The sequence below is a fragment of the Artemia franciscana genome, chromosome 19, assembly GCF_032884065.1.
Source record: "Artemia franciscana chromosome 19, ASM3288406v1, whole genome shotgun sequence".
NCBI classification, from domain to species: domain Eukaryota; kingdom Metazoa; phylum Arthropoda; class Branchiopoda; order Anostraca; family Artemiidae; genus Artemia; species Artemia franciscana.
In genome coordinates, this window is record NC_088881.1 from 28757963 (window position 1) to 28783421 (window position 25459).

The 25459-nt window shown below is 33.1% G+C and overlaps 2 protein-coding genes across 3 annotated transcripts in view; one reads left to right on the top strand and one right to left on the bottom strand.

Moving 5' to 3' along the window:
* Positions 1-2441: 2441 nt before the first annotated feature.
* On the bottom strand, positions 2442-23480 carry LOC136039523 (histone H3.3A). 2 transcript variants are annotated; one of them, XM_065723326.1, is made up of 4 exons: positions 23256-23480; positions 10364-10508; positions 8005-8158; positions 2442-2785 (listed from the first exon to the last, which is right to left on the bottom strand). In XM_065723326.1, the coding sequence occupies exons 2-4, from the start codon at positions 10489-10491 to the stop codon at positions 2657-2659; spliced, it is 411 nt and encodes a 136-aa protein (XP_065579398.1). In that variant the 5' UTR covers positions 10492-10508; positions 23256-23480; the 3' UTR covers positions 2442-2656. The 2 variants fall into 2 exon arrangements, with proteins under 2 accessions (XP_065579398.1, XP_065579399.1); XM_065723327.1 differs by lacking the exon at positions 23256-23480 and adding an exon at positions 15356-15426.
* LOC136039522 (uncharacterized) overlaps positions 23315-25459 on the top strand; it is an 80887-nt gene continuing 78742 nt past the window's right edge. The window contains exon 1 of the mRNA XM_065723325.1: positions 23315-23435. The gene's annotated coding sequence lies outside the window, so the exon portion shown is untranslated. The remainder of the gene's footprint in view (positions 23436-25459) is intronic.

Consider the following 25459-nt stretch of genomic DNA (forward strand, 5'->3'; position numbering starts at 1 on the left):
AAACACCTAGGATCACACAGAACACGTAGTTCAGGGGGTGTACGACATTTCTGTAGATTAACGCTTCGCGTTTTGTACTATTCAAGGTGTGGTAAAATGATACCTTCTTTTTATCGGGTAATTGTATGGGCTTGTCTACCTTTTTGGCATTCAGAAATTAAGGCTGTCTAAGCCTCGCACAGTTCTACTGAGATGAGCACCATTACGTTAGAAATAAGGTTTAATGAGCACCCAGTAGGCAAAAATACATGGTACCAAGATGCGCCTGTTATGCAAATTTAACTTTCCGAGGCCACGCATGTATATAGGATATATGCATGTATATGTATATAGTAAGCTGTACGTTGGTGTAAAAGTGCCGGTTTCTAATGGCTATGTGCTGTCTCGGGTCCGTATAAGAGTTTGGAAAGGTATTCGACAGGGTGATGTTTCATCCCCTCCTCTTTATAATAATAGTATAGTGGAGGCCTAGAAAAAGGTTGTAACTAGTTTCATTTTTAGAGGCCTTGATCTGTTGCTTGCTTACTATGCAGATGACGTGTTGAATTTAAGTAGGACGTGTGCTGGTATAGAAGAGAATTTTGACATTTAAGTTATGAGTATAGACAGATTGGTCTTAGATTTAACCAAGAAAAGAGTTAAGTTGTTGTAGTAGGATAGTCGACTGGTCGTTCATCTGCTGAAAATATTCGCCTTGAATCGCATCTTTCAAAGCCTTTGTCTAGTATTACTTACCTTGGTTTGCCAATTGACTCTAATTTAAAGCATATAGGACCCTACTACTTGAGTTTTTAAGTGAAAGACTGCGAAGGACGTATGGACTTCTTGTTTCATGTAAATCCAGGTATAAGCGGACAATTCTAGGAAGGATATACAACGCGTCTGCTATGCCCCATCTACTAGAATTAACACCCTTTTGGGAACATATTAGTTAAACTGAAAAAAACAGCTATTCGCCGACTGTATTTCCGTTATGCGAAGTTCCTCTATGGAAGAGCAATCGACGACTTGTGTTTAATTTTGGTATAGCGCAACCATTTGTAGTCATTGAAGATCGCCGGTCTCGCTTTATGAATACGCTAGATCGTGAAAATGGCTTACTGAGTGCTGTTTTCTTGTGAGATTTAAGTGAATATATCTTTTCTTTTTCCTTTTTTTGTCATTACTCCATGTTAGCACTATGTGTGTCTTTTGGGAAATAAAATAATAATAACTACTTACTACCTCACCCCTCAGACATACATTTCAGTGCAAATGACTAAACTAGCGTCTTAAATTATTATTACCGTTTCTTAATTGACAAAGGATGCATTGAACAAGATATAGAATAATATAAAAACAAGAGGGGGATTAAGGACCTGAAAATTCCCTTTTTGCTGAGGCCTTATATGTAAGCAAAAATTTAGTAAAAATGACAAGTTACAATACTCAGACTTGTTCCTTAAGCCCCTTTGCAGAATACACTAGTAACGGTCTTTAGACCGTTATTAGACAGGGAAAAATATTTTCCTCCAATTGGCACCCCTGCCAAAGAGTATGGGTAACTTACAAGAGTTCGAAATGGCGCTAGCGCCAATGAAAAATGTCAGCGCCATCTACTGTCTGGCTACAATTAGCATTACATCAAATTCTGTAATCATTTCTGTCAGGAATTGATATAGATACTTATTACTACCCTTGTTTTACTAATTACACTAATAAAATTAAATACTCCTATTTTTATGTTGTAAAAATTTCAAAAATCACCTAACGCTCGAAGATTTTTAAGAGTTCCTACTCTTAAAATTTACCCATACTCCTAGACCCCTGCGCTAGGGAAGGTTCACGTTTAGAATACAATGAATTCTACTTGATCTTTAAAGAAATAGCAGTTAGGTCTTTAGGTAGACCTGTTCTGATTTGCTTAGCGGTATCTAGTTACCGGAAAAACGTCTAGAATATCTAGCACAAAACCAACTCTTTAGCAACTCAGAAGACCGAAAGATACTAAAAGGTAGATTCCACTAATCGACAGAACATGTTGAGCTAAGAATACAGGCTTAGCAATCGACATCGACAAAATTGTCACCAACTTTATTTTCTTCAGTCAACAGTCTACACATTATCCTTCGGTTACATTTCCTATCTCATACAGGCGTTCACCTCCTCGTTACTCCACCCCACAACTATTCAAGTATTCCGATTTTAATGGCACACTTTAAAATCTAAGACAGCGACAAGAAAAATGCATCTGTACATGGCTCATCAGAACTAAATATTATCTAAACCTTTTGGCCAAAAGCCAAAAATAATCGAAAGAGATAATTTTGAAAACCACTTTCAAAGAAACGCTTTCCAAGGGTCTGCGAGTGACAAAAAATAGACACAATAAGCTACGCTGAACGATGGGTTATATTCACCAAAATTTGTTAGCTAAATTCCAAAAAATGGTAAAGATTGGACACTATCCACAACATTTTATTTCATAAAGTAATAAAAAGAGCGTAATGTAAATGATAAGTGTTACAACTGGAAACCATTCCAGATCATCGGATTATGGACATACAATTTCAGGTCTGGCAGTCCAGAAGAATCAACCATCAAAAGAATCGACACGGAGAAAAAGGATAGCATAAGTCTACACACTACAAAGAATACATGTTGTCGTCTGACATAATTAAGCACGCTCTCCTCGAATGCGACGGGCGAGTTGGATGTCTTTAGGCATAATCGTGACACGCTTGGCGTGAATTGCGCACAAATTGGTATCTTCAAACAAACCAACCAAATAGGCTTCACTGGCTTCCTAAAGATATAAATATATTTCGTAAGGACAATCTGAATGAAGGATTTCATTTTACGTATCTGCGGCGTATATAGTAGATAGAAATCTAAGAAGATTAAAAAATCTGACAGATAAAAAATGAGACAAGAACTAAAATTTTTGTATTTAAGGATTTAATACGCTTTTTTTCTCTATGGATTGGAGGTTCTGTACTTTCAACCCAACATTTTTTCTATTTATTCTTCTATTTATACATATATTACCTTTATTACTATTTTCCGATAGAAGTGTTATTAATTCTACCCAGGACTTGCTCTACAAGCTATATGTTCACCATGGAATTTAATAAATGTTAACGTTTTGTGTTTAGTCAACAAACCATATCTTATCTAATTTAGAATTATTCTTTCGTTTTAGTGCCAACAAAAATTGATCATTAGAAAGATTCTGTCACACGATATAAATAGCAACAACCCATTATAGTTTAATAACTGCAAAAAAAAATTCAAATCCAAATGCATGGTCTAAAAGCATATAAAGCAAGACGTTGATACTACTACTAATACTAAAAACTCACCGCAGCACCACCACACAAGAAATCACCAAGGGGTCACAAACGATGCCCCCCCCCCCAACCGAAAATTGTTTTAATAAAAATAAAACTAAGTTATATTGTCATTGTTAATGGAAACATTGTATCCGTTTATTGAAACGAACTGGACTAGGTTAAAGGCTTACCTAACAAAGAAAACAAATAGAGAAACAGCTCTACTAAGCAATCATAAAAAAACCTAATGTCTGTAAATCATTAAAGGGCCTCCACAAAATAGGAGTTTTGTAAGAAATTATTCCCTACAATCAGGGTTGCCGACCAAGGAGAGGAAAAATGACTAGATTTTAGATATTTTCTTGGTTGGTTTTCTTCAATAGTCTAGCGATTTATTTGCTGATTTAGTGATTTTTCTGTTTAAGCGATATAAAAGACCACTAGAAATAGCTATAAATCCTTAGGTAACCCTGAATACAATACAGGGCTAATAAAATCACATCAAGTTTTATTTGCTACGAGTCTGGTTTTACTTGTTCAGATTATTATTATTATTATTTTTTTAATTGGCCGAAGTGGGTAAGAAACAACAATACATTAACCCTTAAGCAATTGGATGGTAAATATCATAAATTATGAATGAAAAAAGAATAATATCGAGGATAAACCAATAGATCTAATTAATTTAACTGTTACTGTGGTTTGAAATATATGACAACCCCTCCCTGATGTATATAGATAAGAAGCGATTAAACATTAAAAAAGGATCCTGTCTTAAGAAATGGTGCTGTAAAAATCATATAAGCGAATTATCGTATAACAACATAAAAATAATAAAATAATAATAATAAAATAACAAAACGAATATTATTGAATATGCACCAATAAATTAGTTATTTTGACTTTCCAAAGACAAAGGTCAAAATCACAGCCAAGGTAGGTAAGGATTGACAACAAAAAATATTTTTTTTATTCTTAAGCAATAGAATAAATGATTGACCCAAGATGGTCAAATCGGAAAAAATGACTGTTTCTAAATTAATCTGGCCCGGTCCCTGATATGCCTGCCAAATTTCATCGTCCTAGATTACCTGGAAGTGCCTTGAGTAGCAAAATCAGGACCGACAGACAGACTGAATTTGCGATTGCTCTATGACACTTGGTCAATACCAAGTGCCATAAAAATTCTTCTTGTAATTCTCCTTGAAACCCAACCCTTACAACATAAAGGACAAGTGCATCGTTACTCACATCTAGATTCATCAAGTCGAATTGAATAAAATGGTGCATTTTTTCCATTGTCAAAACTTAATTTTCAATGTCTTCAGCAATTTATTCAATTCAGCTCCTGAAAGTGTTAGCAGATATAGGAACCAATTTCAGTTTTTAGATAGCCTGCTTTCCAAAAACATTTTCACAGACTTGTAATATACAAGTTCTGATTAAGTCTTCTAACGTATATGGCTTTTTGTTCTGTGCAATTCGGAGATCTATCAAGTAGGAAGCCATTAATAGGGACTTATCTTCAGCAACCATAATTACAAGACCCCTATTTGCTTATCCATACCTTCATGCGCTCTTTGAAAATATTCAAGTGGTTTGTCAATCAAATTTTGGTTGCAAGTTAATTTCAAGTATTGACGGTTTCATGGCATAATTTCATGGTTTCATGATAAATAACACAAATAAGCCTTGGGTTCAGCCACCAGGTTCCTGAATAAATCAAAATTCCAGGTAGTCTGAATCATATTTTCTTAATATTTTGCGTTTTCGCCTCCCTTTTGAATGTTCTTTGTAATGTTGTCTGACGAGGTCTGTGGATGCTCTGGTAAGTCTAATTCACTGATTATTATTTCTATTTTTTTTCACTCTATCTTTATTTTTCCCAAAGAAGTGCAAAATATTCACTTGCCTTTCCTCACTCATAATGGATCCTTGCCTTTACTTACTCAGGATAGTTGCAGGAAATCCAATTAATTAAATAATTTTCAAATTGATAGCTATGCACTTCACATGTTTCAACTTTGAGAACACTCGCTCATATAAGTATTAGTTTACTTTCAAGGGTTCAAGAAGCTTATGCCGATCCACGAAGTATCAGGAACGCGGTCTCATAGAAACTGAACTATTACATGGGATAGGATTGAAAATTGAAATAGAATGAAACTTTTCGCAGCAATTTGTTCTCAAAAATAGAAAGGCAAAAGAAAATGCATCCAGTCATAGATGTATGTTGACCGATGAATGTACAATTGCAGTTTTTTTTCTTTTTAACTTATATTTTCGCTTTTGCATTTTTGTATTAAAGAAATGCATTTGCTTACTTTCAGAAAATCTGAGGTAGCAAACAAGCAAAAGTACAAAAAAAAGGAAAAAAAGGGAAAAAAATAAAAATGAGGAAAGTACAAAGGTTTTGAACACATTTGCATTAAAGTAGTGTACTCCAGGAAAAATTAATAAGGTGGTAAAAAAATTATTAGGCAGCATTTTATCTGGGAAGCCTATATTTTACAAACTTTTATTATATTATACATGTTATTTTATATTAGTTGTTACTGAACATGTAACCTGATCTTACTCGTAAACAGAATTATGCTGAGGGAAAACAAGGGAGATATCCAAATGAAATTGGTTGGACAAAATTTGTTCATGAAATACATGTTTCAATACGTTATAAGTTAAATACAATTTAATCTTGCTTTGGAATTGGTAGTTCTAGTGGGTAAGGACACATCGTCAGTGCAACTGTCCTTAGTCAAAACATAGTATCTCACAGAATTGATCTAGATTTGAGACGGACCTTCCCTAACCTTAGCACGGCAAGTTCAATGGCGCAGTCGTAATTTCTGCTGCTACACTATGAGATTGGGTGTAGCGTCTACAAGGGATAAAACAAAACTCACCTGTTTTCATTGCTATACCATAGTGCAGACATATTTGAATTGCACAACCATCAGGGAATGATTGCCAATAAGAAAAAAAGCAAACTTTGGAAAACTTATTGATGAGATACTGTATCTTTGTCTACTTTTCCTTTTCTAGGTCCCCTTACCCATCCACCTACCTGAAAATTTTTTTTGGAAGTTTTAACCTGATACACTAGCCATGAGACAAACCAGAATATACTTAACAAACTAGGTTTCAGCAGGCACTGCTGAAACCATAATATACTCGCTTGTCTTTAGGCAAAAAATTTTTTTTTTTTTTATTTTGAGACTGAAAATCCAGTCGCAATAATGAAAATGAAAAGAACAATTTTCAAACATTCATTCAGCATCCAGTTCCAGTTCTAAAATTTTTGCAAGGGTATATGGAATACCTAATTTCGCCTCCTGCCTCCTTTTTGAATGTTCTCTGACGAGGACTGGATGCTCTGGTAAGTCTAATTCACTGATCAGCTGATTATTATTTCTATTTTTTTTTCAATTTATCTTTACTTCTTCCAAAGAAGTGCAAAATATTCACTTGCCTTTTCTCACTCATTATGGGTCCTTGCCTTTTCTTACACAAGTCCATTAATTAGATAATTTATTAGACTGATAGCTGTGCACTTCACATGTTTGAAGCTTGAGAACACTTACTCACATGACTATTAGTTTACTTTCAAGGGCTCAAGAAGCTTATGCCGGGCCACAGAAAATCAGGAACGTATAGGTCTCATAGGAACTACACTAACACAGGATATTGGATTGAAAATTGAAAGACTGAAACCTTTTCCGCATAAATTTATTCGCAGAAATAGAAAAGGAAATGCATCCAGTCATAGATGTAAGCTGATTCAAGAATGTACAACAGCAATATTTTTTTTTGGCCTTTTGCATTCACAACAAAGCTTTATTATATTAAGCTTTATCAAACTTTATCATTATATTATTTATTAATCATTGTTTAATAATGATCCCTTTTCTTTGTGGACCACCTAACCATTTTTATGGACCACAATTGGTCCATGGACCACAGGTTGACGACCGCTGATCTAAAGCATACGACCGCCACCCAAAGGTGATCTATGAGTGTGACCCAAAACTGACTGAGACCCACTTGCCTCTTAAGCAGGAAGATGCCACTGCTGCTGCAATGGTTTAGAATACTTGGAAGGACTTTTTCAACCCTTTTTATGCCAGGAAAGCCTCAAGAAAAACAAATGTGCAATAAAAACAGCCATGATAAACATGTTCAGCAACAAATGCAAATGTCATGCAGAGAAATATGCTATTGTCAATAATAAGTTCTTAGTGAACAACTGATAACTATATTTTTTTGCCAACTTTGGAAGTGGCAAGCAGGTTTTAAAATCAAAGCAAATTTATGACCACAGAAGAATAAAGCCTCGTATAAAAGGCAAAAGGATTTAAAATTTGGACTTGAGTAACGAGCCAAATAAATTTCTTAACATCTGGGAAATTTAGAAGTGACAGTACCTTGGCCTATTTTTTTATGGATTTGACATGACAAAAAATGTACCAGATTACCAAAAACCATTTTCTAAGACGGACAAAACTCGAAAGCTCTTTTACATTCCTTGGAGATATGGGGGAAACAAGTTTTTAATGCTACTTACAATTTCAAACACCCTGTCATGGACTCCCACTTGCATTTTTGAAAAGGGTTGGGGAGGATCACTCTCCCAAAAACAGAATAGAGGGAGGAGGAGGAAGGTCTTTACACAAATAAAAGCATAAGAGAAACTAACCTGTAGGGCTCCAATGGCTGCAGACTGGAAACGTAAGTCAGTCTTAAAATCTTGTGCAATCTCACGAACCAAACGCTGGAATGGGAGCTTGCGAATCAACAGCTCAGTAGATTTTTGGTAACGTCTGATTTCTCTCAAAGCAACAGTTCCAGGCCTAAAATAAACATTAATTATTGAAATCTACACAAAACATGTAAAACGGGTACAAAACGCGAGAGCGTTTTTTAACGCTCTCAAATTGTATAAGAAAAAGCGATAAAACTCTCAGCAAAGGCGATATGATTTTTTGAAGTGTATTGTCCTAAGAATAAATGGATTTTAGAGAATGCTTCCCCACGTTAAATAGTTGGTATTTAGATGGACAAATAGATAGACTGCTTAACATCACCACTACTAGGTCAAATGCCCTGTCCGTAGTGGCTCAACTAACTAAAGAAACCACATAATTAACAAAAAAAGAAGATAAACAACTAATTATTATTTTATTTATAATCTTACAAAATCAAGCAATAAAAGATACCCAAGACTCAGGCCCTTAGTGCATATGCTTGAGAATTCAGATCCATTTCTGGTGGAACATGTACACTTTTTTTTTAGGGTCTTGTCCAAAGAATAAATGGACTTTTAGAATGTTTCCCCACACCAAATTAAGCTGGCATTGCGAGAGTACTAATACAAAGGTATAATATATATAAACAATATATAAAACCCCCCAGCTAAAGATATATGGGCTCCAATACAAGATTTCATTCAGCAACTTATTTAAATACTTCATGAGAGTAGTCTCAATAACTGAACTCGATGTCCTTGAAGAATCTTAAGTGCCTATCATACCCCTTTCCCCAAAGTAATTGTGTGGATTTCCAAGTAAACTAGTTTTAAATTCAATGAGAAGTAAACTATGCAGAATACAACAGGGAGAAGTTTCTGCCACAGCTTTCTGAAAGCTAGAGTTTTTAGTAGCTTTAGGAGGTGTCTCAAACAAAGAAAGTGGGTAACTTTTTTGTCTATAACCCAAGCCCAGGCATTTATTCAGGTGCTGAGGAGAGAACTACTCCAGGTTCATTCCCTGATGTCCTTTGAAAAAGTGGGGTAGCATAGTAGCAATGCTACTTAGCAGTTTTCATGGGCTAGTGAAATTTGTTGGCAGCTTTTGGAATTCTGTCCAATTCTGCCACTGGCAGCTTTAGAACTTTTTAAATACATGAGCACCATTTTCCAATCTTTTAAATTACCCATAATCTTTTATGTTGAAGCTGTGAAAATACCACAATAAAACAAAATGATTAATAACCTCTAAAGAAGAAAGTTTTCAGGAATAGGTAATATTTCTCTACGATTTTTTGATGTGAAGATAAAAACTAAACTAATCAGTGGACACGCCAGGGTGAAAATGATTCAAACCATCCTCCAAGAATTTAACCCTTGACTGAGCATACCTCAGTTTACCAGCTGTACAATTATGCTATGTCAACACTCCGTTCTTTAAAATAGTACTCTGATGAAATGAAAATTAGTTTCAACAGCCTCAGTTCAACAAAAATTTTCATTTCAGATCTGTAAGCAATAATTATATATTAAAACAGTCCTCATTTTAAAAGAACAGTAGCAAGTCTGGAGGAATATTATTTCCAGAGCAAAAACAGGATTTTGAAATCAGTTAGACATTTCTATGCTAAGTGGTTAAGTTATAATAGATTAAATACAACATTTCACAATTAAAAATCCACATAACAATTACAATAATGAACATTACCATAACTAAAGTCACATTATGTTGAGCTGACATCTACTTAACTCACTTAAACAGCCTTAAATAGTATACAGCTGAAAATGTTATAAGTGGAGGAGGATCTCTGTAGACCTGGAGGACTCCTGGGAGGGTAGGTCTATGAAAAAGTTTTGCAACAAAAAATTAGATTTTATTTCTGAAAGAAGTTACTCTAAAAGTTGCAATTGGCATGATGTGAATACACTGGATACCTTTTGTTTGAGGTAAAAAAAAAAAAATTATTACAAAATTTTGTCAGTTTTACCAAAGGTAAAATATCCACAATTTATTAAACTTTGTAGGAAAGACAAAATTGGCCAAAATCCGATTCTGTTTCTATTTCTTCATGTACCAACTTGATAAGTGAGATCTTTCATTAATCTTACTAACCCGAAATAATATTTTTTCCATGCCCAAGAAAGAGACCCAAACTATGAGTGGAATGCATATTAGGACTTGAGTAAATATACATAAATAGGACTTAAGTAACCTATTAACTTAAGTAAAAAGGACTTATAATTGATGCACTCTTGACACATTATAAGGCATTACTCTTAACATGACAGAGCTATTCTGGCTCAAACTAACCTGTAACGATGAGGTTTCTTCACCCCACCAGTAGAGGGTGCAGATTTTCTAGCTGCCTTGGTAGCCAATTGTTTCCTAGGGGCTTTGCCACCAGTAGATTTACGCGCTGTTTGCTTTGTACGTGCCATATTTATTTACTTACTTTCTAAAATAAATAATATTTTTAGAATTCAAGTTGTGACCACTGTGCAGACTTTGACTTATTCAACCAAAAACTATTCTATATACATACATATATGCACACACAGGGAGACACATACCCTCCTCAAAAAATAGAAAATATAAATTGCCTTAAAATTATGTGCCTTTGGATTATAAGACCAACTCCCAAGGTTTATTTTATAATTAATTTTCAATATAGGTATGCACACAAATGGATATATATATATATATATAATGCCAAACTAAGAATACACTGAAATTACACCATCATACATACATACTAGAAATTACATAATCATACATACAGAATTGTAGAAAACCCAAAAACAGGGAATTCTGTCCACTGTGCCATCATCAAGGAAATCAAAGACTTTCTTATTTGTCTCATAATTCCCTTTTAGCTTAAAATAACTCAACATATACTGCTTGTTCTTGAGGAAGAACAAAACAGTTAATAACATACAACATAGGGAGGATATTTTTTATTTAAGGTAAAAACAGGAAAATTTCTGAAAAATAATCTTGGAACTAGAATTAGCAAAAAAAAAGAAGAAGGAAAGAAAAACGAGATCTGTAAAGGTTAATCAACCAAACTGCTATTCAATCTTAACCTTTCCTAGTATATAAGGGAAAAGATTGTGACAATCTGTTTCCAATTCTGATTGTACTCTGTTGACCTGAACCAAATACAATTTTTAATTCCAGTGAATTAGCAAAATTAAAAGTATAATGTTTTCAGCCTATGTAATAGCCACAGTATTACACATGCTGCATGAAGAAGAAGGTAGATGAATAAAGGATTTGGTTTGAAATAAAAGTTCAATCAATTTCTTTTTTCAGTTTTCAAATTTCTGCTACTTCCATATTCATAAGGCTTCAAAGATTGTATAAAAGACAGGTCTCAACTTGGACAAAATATTTTTCTTCTTCTTCTGAATTTTAGTTTGAGTCTTTGTAGTTGGTCTGAAGTTTTCACTGATTAGATTACAATCTTTGGAAGTTCTTTTTTTTTACCAGGGTTGGAAGAAAAAACTTTAAAAAGCACTAAGATATTATTGAAATTTTTGATAGTTCTGCTTCTAAAACTTAAAGTTTATTGATGTTCATCAAAGATTAATCCTCTTTGGAGGGATGGATTCAAAAAATGTACCATTCCAGCTCTTTCCAAGTATAATAGCTACTACTACTATAACTGTACCCCAACCATCTACCTTCCTTCTAGCACCTGGGTATAGCTGTAGACTACATAAAGAATTTGTTGATTTTGTTGGAAAAATCGTTTTTATTTACTTAAAAATCAACAAAATTTAGCAAAAGGCAATTTTTATATGATAAGATACTTATTATTATTATTATTAAAAAAAAAAACAAAAAAAAAAAAAAAACATGTCATAAGCCCCAAATTCACATTTTGGAGTCATAAAAAAAACACACAAACAAAAACAGATCAATGCCAAAAACAATGGGAAGTGTCAAATGGGGAATTCAAGGACATGTTTCTTCCCCTATCTAACTTTGATCTAAACGCTTTGATTATTGAAGGGACTGGGGCAACACAAATGCTTACATTTGAAGAATGACTTACATCCCCTTATAGAGAGGCTAGAATGTAATGCAGGTACTGGATATAGGACATGATACAGCAAAAAGGAAGTAGAAAATGAAACAACAGGGTTTATACCCTTTCTGACTGAAATCATAATGGTTGAGCATAATTCTGGGGTCAGGGAAGACAAGTTCAAACTGATTAAGCTTTGATTCTTTCAATCCAAGATCATGAACGAGAAAACAGAGACCTGGATTTTTAAACACTATTGGCACTTTGAGAACTTGTAGGATGTGCCACCTGCCTAATACTCTTAATCTAATTAGAGCCTGGAATTTTTCATAATTTTCAGATCAAAATATGATGAATATATAATATATTAGCATAATAACAGAAAATCCAAGGTTATAATTAGATGAAGAATATTAGGTAGGGGGTATATCATATAAGTACCACACTTTGTAAGAAATTGGTACACCATGTTATGAAGCAAAAAAAATTGTTGCCAAACTTACTTGACAAATAGAAACCTCCATCAGATACTGTATCAGAAAATGAGAAAGAAAAGAGGACATTCAATGATATACATGTTTCTAAACAGCAATACAAACACTCTAGGTAAAGAAGAACAAGAAGAACATGAATTAGAGCAAGGAAGAAAAGCATTAGATATAAGCAAAGATATAAAAGCAAAGGAAAAGAAAAGCAAAGATATAAGAATTATATCTAAGATATAATTATAGATATATTATATATAGATATATATGTATAATATCAATACAATATTAAGATATAATTTTAGCAAAGATATAAGAATTATATATAGAAGATATAAGAAAAATATTAGAAAAGCAAAGATATAAGGTGGCTACATAGCATTGCATATTAAAACAAATAAGCTCACATTTGAAAGGGACAGGCTTAATTGACAGGCCAACAGAATCAAGACATTTAAGAAAAAATTGTCAATTAGGCTCCTACAGCAATGGCTGAATAGAAGAATGCCATGAGCATATGCAATATATGATAAACTGAATTCATCATAAAATAGACTGACAAAGACCATAGGAACTGAGCTAATATGCATTCAAATATATTGGATGACAAAGTGAAAAAAAGTGATGACAGGATGACATAGTGAAAAAAATTGTTCTGGTAATACCAATATTGACCAAATTTTAAGACAAAAAAATAAGTGATTTTTAGTGACAATTACATAAAAGTGAACTTGATAAGTATGCCCTACAAAATTATACTAGCAAGAAGGCCCATTATGGAATGTTTTGAAGTATTTTTCAGATTTTTCAATTAAATCCTTCCAGAGAGGGAACCAACAATACCAGTAATTACCTTGGTAAAATTCTAGTTAATTGACTTCTTGCTATCTCAGAAAGGGTTTATGTTAGGAAAATGAAACTTTCAGGGATGAGTCTAAAAACTAAAGTATGTCCTGGGAAAGTATTGCTCAATTCTATTTTATAAGGTTTTAAAGATATGCAAATACATTTCCTAAATTTTGAAGAAAAAAAAACATTGACATGGCTCAAATTCTTCTCAAATAAGAGGAATTACATTTTCAGAACTAAAGGCAGAGAAAAAGCACCTAGTAACTGAAAATTAAGGTAAAATACTGTCTTGTCAAAATTTCAATAGGTATAGACCTGTCATGTAGGCAAATTTCAGGACCCTCTAGAGGGAGAAGGAGTGGATGTGGGTAATTTAAAATATCCTCCAGGGAAATACTTTAGTCTGTAGACCCATCCCTGAAAGTTTCATTTTCCTAACCTAAACCCTTTCTAAGATAGCAAAAAGTCAATTAACTAGAACTTTACTGAAGTTGTCTCTAAACTCTAGCCTACATAAATACAATTATTCTGTTTACAATAGCTACCCAAGGTTTACTGTGTATGATTAGTAAACAAATTTGGGCTATATATTTGCATATCAGTGGGGTGGGGGTAAAGCATAGCATACATTAAATACATAAACTAACCATTGCTGTTTTTTTATGTGATTGTGCACATTGAATTTTAATGAGAAGAGAAATCACCAGTGCAACAGCACAAACACATAAAAAAAAATAAAGCAATGGTTTAGTTTACATATTTAATGTATACTATGCTTTATCCCCCCCCCTGATGTGCAAATATATAGCCCAAATTTGTTTCTAAACTATTACAGATTTGTATTGACCCCATATTTAGGTCATTTTTAAGAGGTCAAAAAGTGCTTCAATCTGAATTTGCAGTAGAAGCAATTATTATATTTGTAAACAGCATTAAAAAAGGCATCAAGTTGTATATTCACTTTATATGAAAGCCAGTAATACTGTTTGCACCAATTTTAACCAAAATTCTACTCAAATAACAGAAATTGCATTTTCAGAACTAAAAGCAGAGAAAAGGCAACTAGTAACTGAAAATGAAGGTAAAATATTGTTTTGTCAAAATTTCAATAGGTATAGACCTATCATGTAGGCAAATTTCAGGGCCCTCTAGAGGGAGAAGAAGTGGAGGTGGGTACTTTAAAATACCTTCCTAGGACAAACTTTAGCCTGTAGACCCATCCCTGAAAGTTTCATTTTTATAACCTAAACCATTTTTTAAAATAGCAAGAAGTCAATTAGCTAGAATTTTACTATTACCTTAATTGACACTTCAGAGCAAAATAATGTCCAATGCTGGATCTGTTCAACTCTGTTGTTGAAGTCTCAGTTAGAACATTTGACACAAAATATAAAAGAACAGGGTTATAACTGTGTTAATGGTCCAGTGACATGACTTCCAACTTAGAGTATAATGTAATCAGATAGGCTTCTAGTCTACTTCTATGCTTTGCCTCAACAAGAATACAGCAATGCATTAACGATGAAATATAAAGTGCAAACAGATGAAAGTATTACAGAAACATATTATGTAGGACTATACTTAGTACTGTTAGGGATGCAGTCAGAGATGAAAAATAATATAGGCTATTTGGGAAATCATTGAACCATAGCCAACTATCCTAATCTTTGTGTTGTCAGGTTTACTTAAAAATGACAAAACACTTTGATACTACATCTGTATTTCCTCAACAGAAGGAATGAGTTCCAATGTAACCCATTTTTAGACTTAGAAAGGTGTCTTGGAAACTAGGTCTCTTTATCCTAATTTAAGCAAGGTTCATTCTATAGTCTCTTGAAAGTAGCATAGTAATTCCTATTCTTTGTCTTAAAATCTACAAAAAGAAATAACTAGAATCACCGCATCTTTTGGTTAACAATAACAAAAACAAATTAGTACCTTTGGCAATATACTTCAAGACAAAGGAATCCAACTAAAATGGCGGTAAAGATTAAACCATGAAAGTGAAACTATTAAGAAATTTACCATCTATTCAAGTCGGAATTTAGATGGCGTTGGAATATAGGTCTAGAGAACGAAATGTACAAGAAAACAATTTATAATTCAGTATATGCAGAATAATTGTAGTTAACAATTTCAAATGTAGTCTGCTATGCTTTGCCCCCAACTCCCCTAACGTGGAAATATACAGCCCAAACTATATATTTCAAGTGCGATATATTAGGAGAAGAAACGGATTCTTTATATTATGAAGTATGAATTATTTTCTTAACATGTTTCTTCTCAACAGGTCCTTCTCACGTCTTTTACCGGCGTTTGTACGTCGATAGAACTAAATTCGTTGTAGGACAACGAATTCCCTTCCAAACAGAAGCAAGAGAAAGAAATTACTTCTATATGGGAAATATACATATTAAATATTGAATTCCCATAAAATATAAGGCTACTCAAACAATTTCCATTCATCATTTCTTAATGAATAGCAAAGACCTTAGTAACTAGCTTGCATTTATCAAAGATATTGGAACAAGGCTAAATTTTCAAAATTTACTTAAAAGTAAAATAACACTTAATCACGCATATCAACAATCCACGGGATATTCAGCTTGTTTTAACATTTAAAATATTATTTTTACTAGGATCTGGGGGTTCAATTAATACAAGGCCTTCATTACACACACACACAAAAAAATTTCTCTGTGAATGGGACAACATTAAAACTAATTGAATCTTGTGATGGTAGCGTTCTTTTTTTTAAATTGGCGCTAGTTTTTTTCAGGCTTAAATAGGATAATTTGAATTTCACAGTATTGCAATGAACAGAGCGTTTGAGCTTCAATTAATACAAAGATCTTCCCTGCACATAAATAGCAAAAAAAAATCTAAATTACTGCCTCAATTGATATTTTCCTTGTTAAAAAAGACAATGCAAGCTTTTTCCTCTTTATGATTAAAATTTCACTGTAGACATAAAAGTAGAAAGAAATCCCTGTATGGCAAGACTCCAAGTCACAAATCTTATCTTGCATTATGTAAAACCATGCAAAAATTGTTTCTTACCTGACGGTTTTGATTATGATTTTGCATCTGATCAAGTTATATAATAGAAAACTAATGATACGGTTTAAATCCCATCAAAAGCACCATTTAATTGTTTTTTTTTATTCTGTCATAGCTTTTACCTTTTTCTAGCAAGTTTTAGCTTCAAAGTAATAAATCATTCCTATTCCTATGAACTTTTGGTTCAAAATATTCCACTATAAAGATGTAAGAATCACCACTGATCTAAAGTTTAAAACTTAGAAATTTGACATTAAACAACAAGCAAACATTGTTAAACAAACAACAACCAAATATTTCACCCAATTTTAAATGAATCTTACCTAAGCTCAAAAGTCCCCAATCTTGTTCACTCAGATTTTATGACTTGTCCTTCCATACTAGTTTAAAACATACTTGCCCTGTTAAACATTTCTTTAAAAAAAAAAAAAAAAAAAAAAATATCGAGATTTTTTTGTAAAAAGGCCTTGAAAATGGCAGCAGCGGAATACCAGTTCTATTGACTTTTCTATTTCAAAACAGAAGAAGGATTGTACCTCCAATTTGAAAGTAAGACACGTTATATGATGAAATATACAGTAATAGTTTTGGTTTTACATGTATGTGACCTTTTACTTATTTGTTTTCTGAATTGCGATCTGTATTAATTTTTTTTTCTATTTTTAACAAAAAAAAATTGGTATAAATCACACATGGCACCACCAGGGTTTTTTATCCAATCAATCTGTAAAATATTCATAACTTTCCCAGGTCTTCTTGTTTTCATAATAAATATTTAAAAAAAACACACCTTAAAACAAAATGTATCAAGCATATTTAAGATAAAAAGGAGAAATTACTGTACTTAAACTATCAAGTTTAAAAGACAGCAGATATTAATATGAATGGAGAAAGGATGCAAAACCCAAAAATTTGAAGTGAAACTTAAAAAAATAGGAGTTACACCAAGTTTGTTCCAAAAGAATATTGTCATTAGTTTACTAAAACTTAATAGATTTATTTAATTAAAAGTTTTGTTTAACGAATTCTATGTCTAAACACTCAATGAACTGATATAAATACCAAAGAAAATGAGTAGCATCTTTCACAGAAATAACCCAGAGACAACAGCGCTTCGAATACCTTTTATAGCACTATTTTAAGAGACTTAGACCATATTCTCATTTTTCTGTACCTGACATTTATACAAACGTGAGATAATTGCCAAAAACTGTTTATTAAATAGTTCTCCAAGGAAGTATAAGCAGGGCAATGCTGATTTAATTACATCCTGAACTATTGGTCTGCTATTTAATCCTCTATTTGAGACAATTAGTAGAAATGTTTTTTTAATGTTTTAGCAGACATTACTAGACTTAGCAGACATTTTTTATAATGCTTTAGTAGACATTTATCCCTCCAGGAGATGGAAGGATTCCTCTCATCTCATCAGCAAGTTTTCAATCTGAAAGGGCCAATACTTTCAATGATTTCTTTAGCTTTTCTTAAGCAACAGCAAGCAGACCCCAAACCATCCCGTAAAACCACTGACTTGAAAGTCTTTATCACAAAGGAAGAAATCAAACTACAACTCCAGAAACTTCAATCAGACAAATCCAAAGATCCAGATGGAATAGTGGCGCTATTGCTCAAAGAGAGTGTAGAACATATTGTTGAACCTTTGCTAGAAATCCCTCAAAAATGTTTAGACAAAGGTGCAATACCATTAAGATGGTTTGATGCAATTTTAGTTCCCATTGACAAGAAAGGTGAACAATCAAAAGCAGAAAACAACCAACCTGTGAGCCTGACATCACTAGGCAGTAAACTTTTTGAAGGATACATAAAAGACAGGATATTGAACCATGCATTGCAAAGCAAGATGATAAATTGCAGCCAATATACCTTCCTACCAAAGGAAAGCTGTACAACACAATTATAAGAAATGTTGATCCTGCAAAAGTGACAAGCAACATTTGGTCTTCTCCTCTCCATATTCTTTACTTTATTCAATTTTTATTTAAGTCAACACAGGAGAAAGCCATAGGCTTGTCATAGCACAAATCAAAGAAATGACAGCTCAACAGCAACACTGCAAAACACAAAACAGGAAATATTCTTCAGTAATACAACTAACTATATTACAGAAATTGTTTTCCATATAACTCCGTTTCAACAAGAGCACTCTTAACAAGTCAAGCCTTTCAAAAAGTAATCAAGTATGAAACATTTTTGATAGTTTACAAACATGGAGTTCAATTTACACCAGTTATTTAGGGCATTCAGATCCTCTTGAAAAGGGTTATGCCTACCAGAGAGCAACACCTTTATACAGTTTTACATTGTCTGCAAACAGTTTGAAAGTGGAGTGACAAATTACCTCAGGCAAATCATTGACAAACAAAAAAAATAACACTGGGCCCAAACATCTGCCTTGTGGCACACCACTCAAAATCAGATTCTCACTTGAAAGTGCACTACCAACTACAACATGCTTGGAGCAGCCTGTTCAGTAATCTGTAACCCTTAATCAGTAATTTCTATTATATTATTTATATTTACTTATTTTATAGTAAATCATGTTTATTAATTAATTAATATTAATTAATTATAATTATAATTATTATTTAATATAATTTAAAAATATATTTAATTATAATTTATATTTATTTTATTATAATTTAATTAATTATAAACTTAATTTTAATATAATTATTATTATATGTTATTATATATATGTTATAATATAATTTATATTAAATATAATAATATATTAATTAATAATAAACTTAATTATAATTTAAAATTAATATAATATTAATATAAAAATATAATAATTTAATATAATATAATATAATTATTATTAATTATAATAAGTATTAATTAATTAATATTAATATAATATTAATTAATAATAGTCATTACATTTTTATATTATTGTATTTACTTACACTTATTATTTATATATAGTAAATTTCTACTGCCTAGATCATTCTTTTCATTCTTCAAGCAACAAACTAACTGAAACTTTGTCAAATGCTTTACTTAAGTCAATGTAGAAGCGATAAACTTCAAACCAAAATTAGCCATAATTTGAAAGTGTTTTATAACCTCTAGGTGTTGTAATTATTGAGGCATTAGTCTGGTCTCTGTAGGTAGCAAATTACTGAGTAATATGATACTTTTTAGACTGAGACATGCTGTAGACAAAGTTTTAAGGGAAGAACAATGCAGTTTTAGAAAAGGTAGAGGATGTGTCGACCATGTTTTCACTCTTAGGTTAATAATTGAGAAGTCCCTTTATTGTCAAACACCTTTGGTCCTTAGTTTTATTGATTATGAGCAAGCTTTCGAATCTGTTGATAGAAGAGCGTTAACAAAGGTCTTATTGTTATATGGTATACCAGAAAAATACATTAAAGTGATTTGCACTATGTACAAGAATAATACTGCTGCGGTTAAGGTAGGAAATGAGGTTAGCAACTGGTTTTATATTAAATCAGGAGTTAAGCAGGGTTGTGTTCTATCCCCCTTTATATGGATCATTTTGATGGACTTCATCTTAAGGAGCACAGGAAAGGCAATTGGAGACCATGGAATCAAATGGGGAGGAAGAACGCTCCTGGACTTAGATTATGCTGATGATTTAAGCTTATTAGATGAAAGTGTGAGCAAAATGAATGAATTTTTAGAGGTTTTACGAGTTCAAGGTGCTAAAATAGGCTTGAAAATTAATGTTAAGAAGACTAAGTCACTAAGGCTAAGAATAAGTAAAGATGAACAGGTGACATTAGGTAACAAAAAGATTGATCAGGTTGGGAGCTTCAGTTACCTTGGTAGTATTATTAGTAAAGATTGTGGGAGCAGTGAAGATGTTAAAAGTAGAATAGCTAAAGCTCAGGGTGTTTTTTCACAGTTAAAAAAGGTTTGGAAGAATAGAAAGATAAGTCTACAAACCAAGATTAGAATATTGGAAGCTACAGTGATGACAGTGGTCAAATATGGCTGTGAAGCATGGGCACTCCAAAAAGCAGATGAAAATTTACTAGATGTTTTCCAGAGAAATTGCCTACAGATTGTTGTGGGTACCCGGCTGACTGACCGTATTTCAAACAGTAGGTTGTATGAAAAGTGTGGTTCAATCCCGCTTTCTGGGGCTATAATGAAAGGAAGGTTGAGATGGCTAGGCCACATTCTACGGATGAAGGATGACAGATTACCAAAGATTGTCCTTTTTGGCCAATTGTCTGGGGCTACATGGAAAGCAGGTCGTCCTTGTCTGGGTTGGGAGGATGTCATAAATAAAGATTTAAAGGAAATGGGAACTTCCTGGGAGGGTGTAAAGAAGGAGGCTTTAAATAGATTAGGTTGGAGCAGGAGGGTGCGTAGTTGTGTTGGCCTCAGGCGGCTTGGTGCTGCAGTGAGTTATTATTAGTAGTAGTAGTATATCAATATACATATATGTATATAATATATATATATATATATAACATACAACATGGATCTATTTAAATCTTTACTGATTAGATACCAAAACAAAACATACTAAAATGCTAAACACTAAAAATTCAGGCAATATTTTACAAAACAGGGATGATTATTATCTTGTTCCATAAGTGTTCTCTCTTTGTGGAAGTATTGTTTCTTGTGAAAATACTTTTTTTCCTTTTTTTTCATCTCTTTAGAAAAAAGTTAAAACTTGCCATCAATTTTGATGATTTTAAAATAAAATTTGGATGATTTTAACAGCAAAAACGGTCTTATGCGTTTGCATTTGAGGTTCCAATGTGTGTGTCAATGTATATATACATATATATATATATATATATATATATATATATATATATATATATATATATATACATATATATATATATATATATATATTGTTCTTTCTTGTATTGTGCTTAAGACAGCCCTTGAACATAGGGCCAAAATATCCACTGATTTGATTTGCACTGTCTTGAAGAGATTTTCCCTATTGTTCCAACTTTGTGTTTGTTTACTTCAGCTACTTTTGACTATCTTGGAAAGGGGTTATGTTAGGAAAGTGAAACTTTCAGGGATGGGGCTATAGGCTAAAGCATATCCTGGAAGGTATTTTAAAGTACCAACCTCCACTCTTTCTCTCTCTAGAGGGCCCTGAAATTTGCCTACATGATAGGCTATACCTATTGAAATTTTGACAAAACAACATTTTACCTTAATTTTTAGTTACTAGCTGCTTTTTCTCTGCCTTTAGTTCTGAAAATGCAATTCCTGCTATTTGTGTAGAATTTTGAGCCCTATTAATGTTGTTTTTTTTTCAAAATTTAGGAAATGTATTTGTATATCTATAAAACCTTATAAAATGGAATTGAGCAAAGTTATGAAGCTCAAAACAATTTTTTTGTACTTCAATTAAGCAGAAGATCTATTTTGCAAGGTTTCACTTTTATAACATATATTTTTATAGGTCATCAAAGGTCAGGGCTCTCTAGAAAGAGAAGGAGTGGAGGTAGTTGCTTCAAAATACCTTCCCAAGATATACTTTAGTCTGTAGATTCATCCCTGAAAGTTTCACTTTCCTAGCCTAAACACTTTCTGAGATAGCAAGTAGTCAATTAACTAGAATTTTACCATTTTCAGTTATCAGTTTCTTTGTTTCTTGTTGTAGTTTTGAAAATGCAATTCTTGTTATTTGAATAGGCTAGAATTTGAAGACATATGAATGCTTTTTGTTTGTTTTTTTTTTTTACAAAATTTAGGAAATGTAAGCTTGGAATCTGTCTTGGCTTTTTCTACAATTGACTGACTTGACTTTAACTTTTTCCACAACTATTCCCTTTTTTAACTCAAAAATCAATGGCCTCAGTTTGGGTAAGTGAACCAGTACTGGGACACTTTGATCACTGCCTATTCTGGGACAGAACCTTTGATTGGATTACAACATGTCCAATAATGGGACAAAAGACTTTAATCTTGGACATCCAATCTATACATTTTTTTGGGTTGCTTCCAAAAAACCTGTTGTCTTTTGTCTCAGTATTGGACATGTTGCAATCCAACCAAAGATTCTGTCCCAGAATAGGCAGTGATCAAAGTGTCCTGGTAATGGTTGTCTTACCCTATTTGTTGATCTTTGTAACCTAATAAATTGGGATTGAGCAAAGTTGTGAAGTTGAAAACAGTTTTGTTGTAGCCTAGGCTACTTCATTTAAGCAGAAGATTGTTTTGTAAGGTTTCACTTCTATAACACAAAGATTTTAAAGTGCCATCAAAGGTCAGAGCCCTCCAGAGAGGGAAACAGTAGAGATAGGCTAGATCCTTCAAAATAGCCTACCTTCTCAGGACATTTTAAGTCTATAGACCCACCCCTGAAATTTTCATTTTCATAACCTAACCCCTTTCCAAGATAGCCAAGAGTAGCTAAAGTAGAATTTTACCAAAAGTGCAAATTTCTTTTTTCTCTGATCCTATGTCACTTCTGTCTTTTGTTAACCTATAGGCCTAACCCTATCTAACTTTGGTTATAGGCTATGACAACCTAGCCTAAAGACCTAATTTCTTCTCTATATAACCTGTTATTTCTTATTCTTAAATGTACTTAATTTTTACAGTAGAATATAGCCATTTATTTGGAAGAAGAATATCCCAAAAAGAAATCAAAACAGCCTTGGCTATCATGACTTGTAAGTAACCCATGGTTCCTACCTACAACACTACAATTGTCCATCCAGTTACTAATATAAAATAATAAAGAGTCTCATAGTGGTAGGCGAATCTAATAGGCTACTGCAAGCAATAGAGGATCACTTACCAATAAAGAATTTCCACTATTCCAGTCTCAGGATTTCGCGCTATTGACGGATTCTAATCACAATGATGAAACGACTTATCACTCATATGTGCTATGCCATCTAACTAAACTTGTGACTTACACGGACTTGCCCTAACCTTGTCTTTGAAATATAATATTGAAAGTAACTTCTTGTGATCTGTGAGTTAAATAATTTTTTATGGATTTATTTTTAGGTTATAATTAATTTTAACCTTAGTATTTTGTTTTGAAGCTGTAGTTTCATATTTCTTTATTTCTAGTTATAACCTGCCATCTATTTAAAATTTCTTTTTCTTTAACCTGCAACCCCACTCTTTGATTTCGCAACAATTCCTCTATTAGACTGGGGTCTTCAGTTTTTGAGCTTTGCTGCCGAATTGGGCCATTTCCCGCCAATTGGGCTATAAAATTTTCACCTTCCTGGATCACAGGATGAGTCACTAAAAACTCGCAGGGCAGGTTTTTGAGCTACAGTGTTTTTAATCTTGATGATTAGGGCTAGAAACTGAATTTGCTTGAAACCAAAAACAAATCTTGTTTATCATATCCATTTGGTAATTTACCTTGGTCAGTTTCTCTGGAGTCTTGAATCCCAATATAATTATAATGTGACTTGGACTTTGGTTACCCCATTCTTGTTTCTCATCTCGCTTCTAAAGGCCAGTTAACGAAAGTTAACGAAAAAAAAAAAAAAAAAAAGTTTAACGAAAATTAAAAAAGTTAACGAAAAATATAATGAAATTTCACATTCTGAATATCATCGAATTGCAATGAAAGCAGACAGGGTGAATTTTGTTAGTGTGAATAATTCAATCAAACATTTCATGCTAAAAAAAAAGCAGTTCAGGGACTGTAAGTAAGAAGTGACCTAGCTCAATAGTAACCAAAACTATCAAAAATAGTATTTTCATACTTATGGATATATCAGAATATTTGGCTTATTATACTGATTCCAAATATATAAGTCATATTAAGTTTAGTCTTGGCCATCAAAAGCCATGTGCCTGAGAAAATTTGCCTGATTTGTGATAAAAGGGAGAAAGTCACAGAATTTTAATGAAAATCACAGATCCAGAGTACAAAAGAACCATACTGTAAGCTTCTTCTTGTAAAAAATTGGAAATTTAAATTTTTTGCCAGATGAAACATCACAGATGCACGTTTTTATGTCTGTCTGTCAGTTGTGGTTTTGCTCGTTCAGGCACTTCTAGATAAGCTAGGACAATGAAATTTGGCAGGGATATCAGGGACCAAACCAGATTAAATAGTTGTTCCCCTGAATCAAGCATCTGAAGAGTAGTGGGGGGATGGTTAATTTGGAAAATTAGAAAAAATGAGGTATTTTTAACTTACAAATGGGTGATTGGATCTTAGTGAAATTTGATATTTAGAAAAATCTCGTGTTTCATGCTTTTATTTTAAATCCTGAAAGGATCTGGTGACATTTGGGGGAGTTGGAGGGGGAAACCCTAAAACTTGGAAAATGCTTAGAGTGGAGAGATCAGGATGAAACTTGGTGGAAAAAATAAGCACAAGTCCTAGATACATGATTGACATAACCAGGACGGATCTGCTCTCTTTGGGGGAATTGGGGAGGGGAGGGGTAATTCGAAAAATTAGGACACATGAGGTATTTTTTAACTTAAAAATGGGTGATCAGATCTTATTGAAATTTGATATTTAGAAGGACCTTGTGGCTCAGAGGTCTTATTTTAAGTCTCAGCCAGATCTGGTGATATTGGGAGGGAACCAGAAATCTTGGAAAACGCTTAGAGTGGAGAGATCAGGATGAAACATGGTGGGAAGAATAAGTACACGTCCGAGATACATGATTGAAATAACCGTAGCAGATCCACCCTCTTTGGGGGAGTTGTAAGGGGGGATTATTTTGGAAAAAAATGGAAAAAATTAGGTATTTTAAACTTACAAACAGGTGATCGAATCTTAATGAAATTTGATATTTAGAAGTACCTCGTGTCTCAGAGCCCTCATTTAGATCCCGACTGGATCCGGTGACATTGGGGGAGTTAGAGGGGGAAACCAAAAGACTTGGAAAACGCTTAGAGTGGAGAGATTGGGATGAAACTTGGTGGGAAGAATAAGCACAAGTTATAGATACAAGATTGACATAGTTAGGCACTTTTTTGACATAACCAGGCTGGATCCGCTCTCTTTGGCGGAGT

Bases quoted from the DNA above. Each gene is read 5' to 3' on its own strand.
- LOC136039523 (XM_065723326.1), bottom strand. From the start codon at position 10,491: ATGGCACGTACAAAGCAAACAGCGCGTAAATCTACTGGTGGCAAAGCC. The intron at 8,159-10,363 runs GTTAGTTTGAGC...TGTTTATTTTAG, and splicing joins AAGAAACCTCATCGTTACAG to GCCTGGAACTGTTGCTTTGA. The intron at 2,786-8,004 runs GTTAGTTTCTCT...TTATATCTTTAG, and splicing joins CAGCCATTGGAGCCCTACAG to GAAGCCAGTGAAGCCTATTT.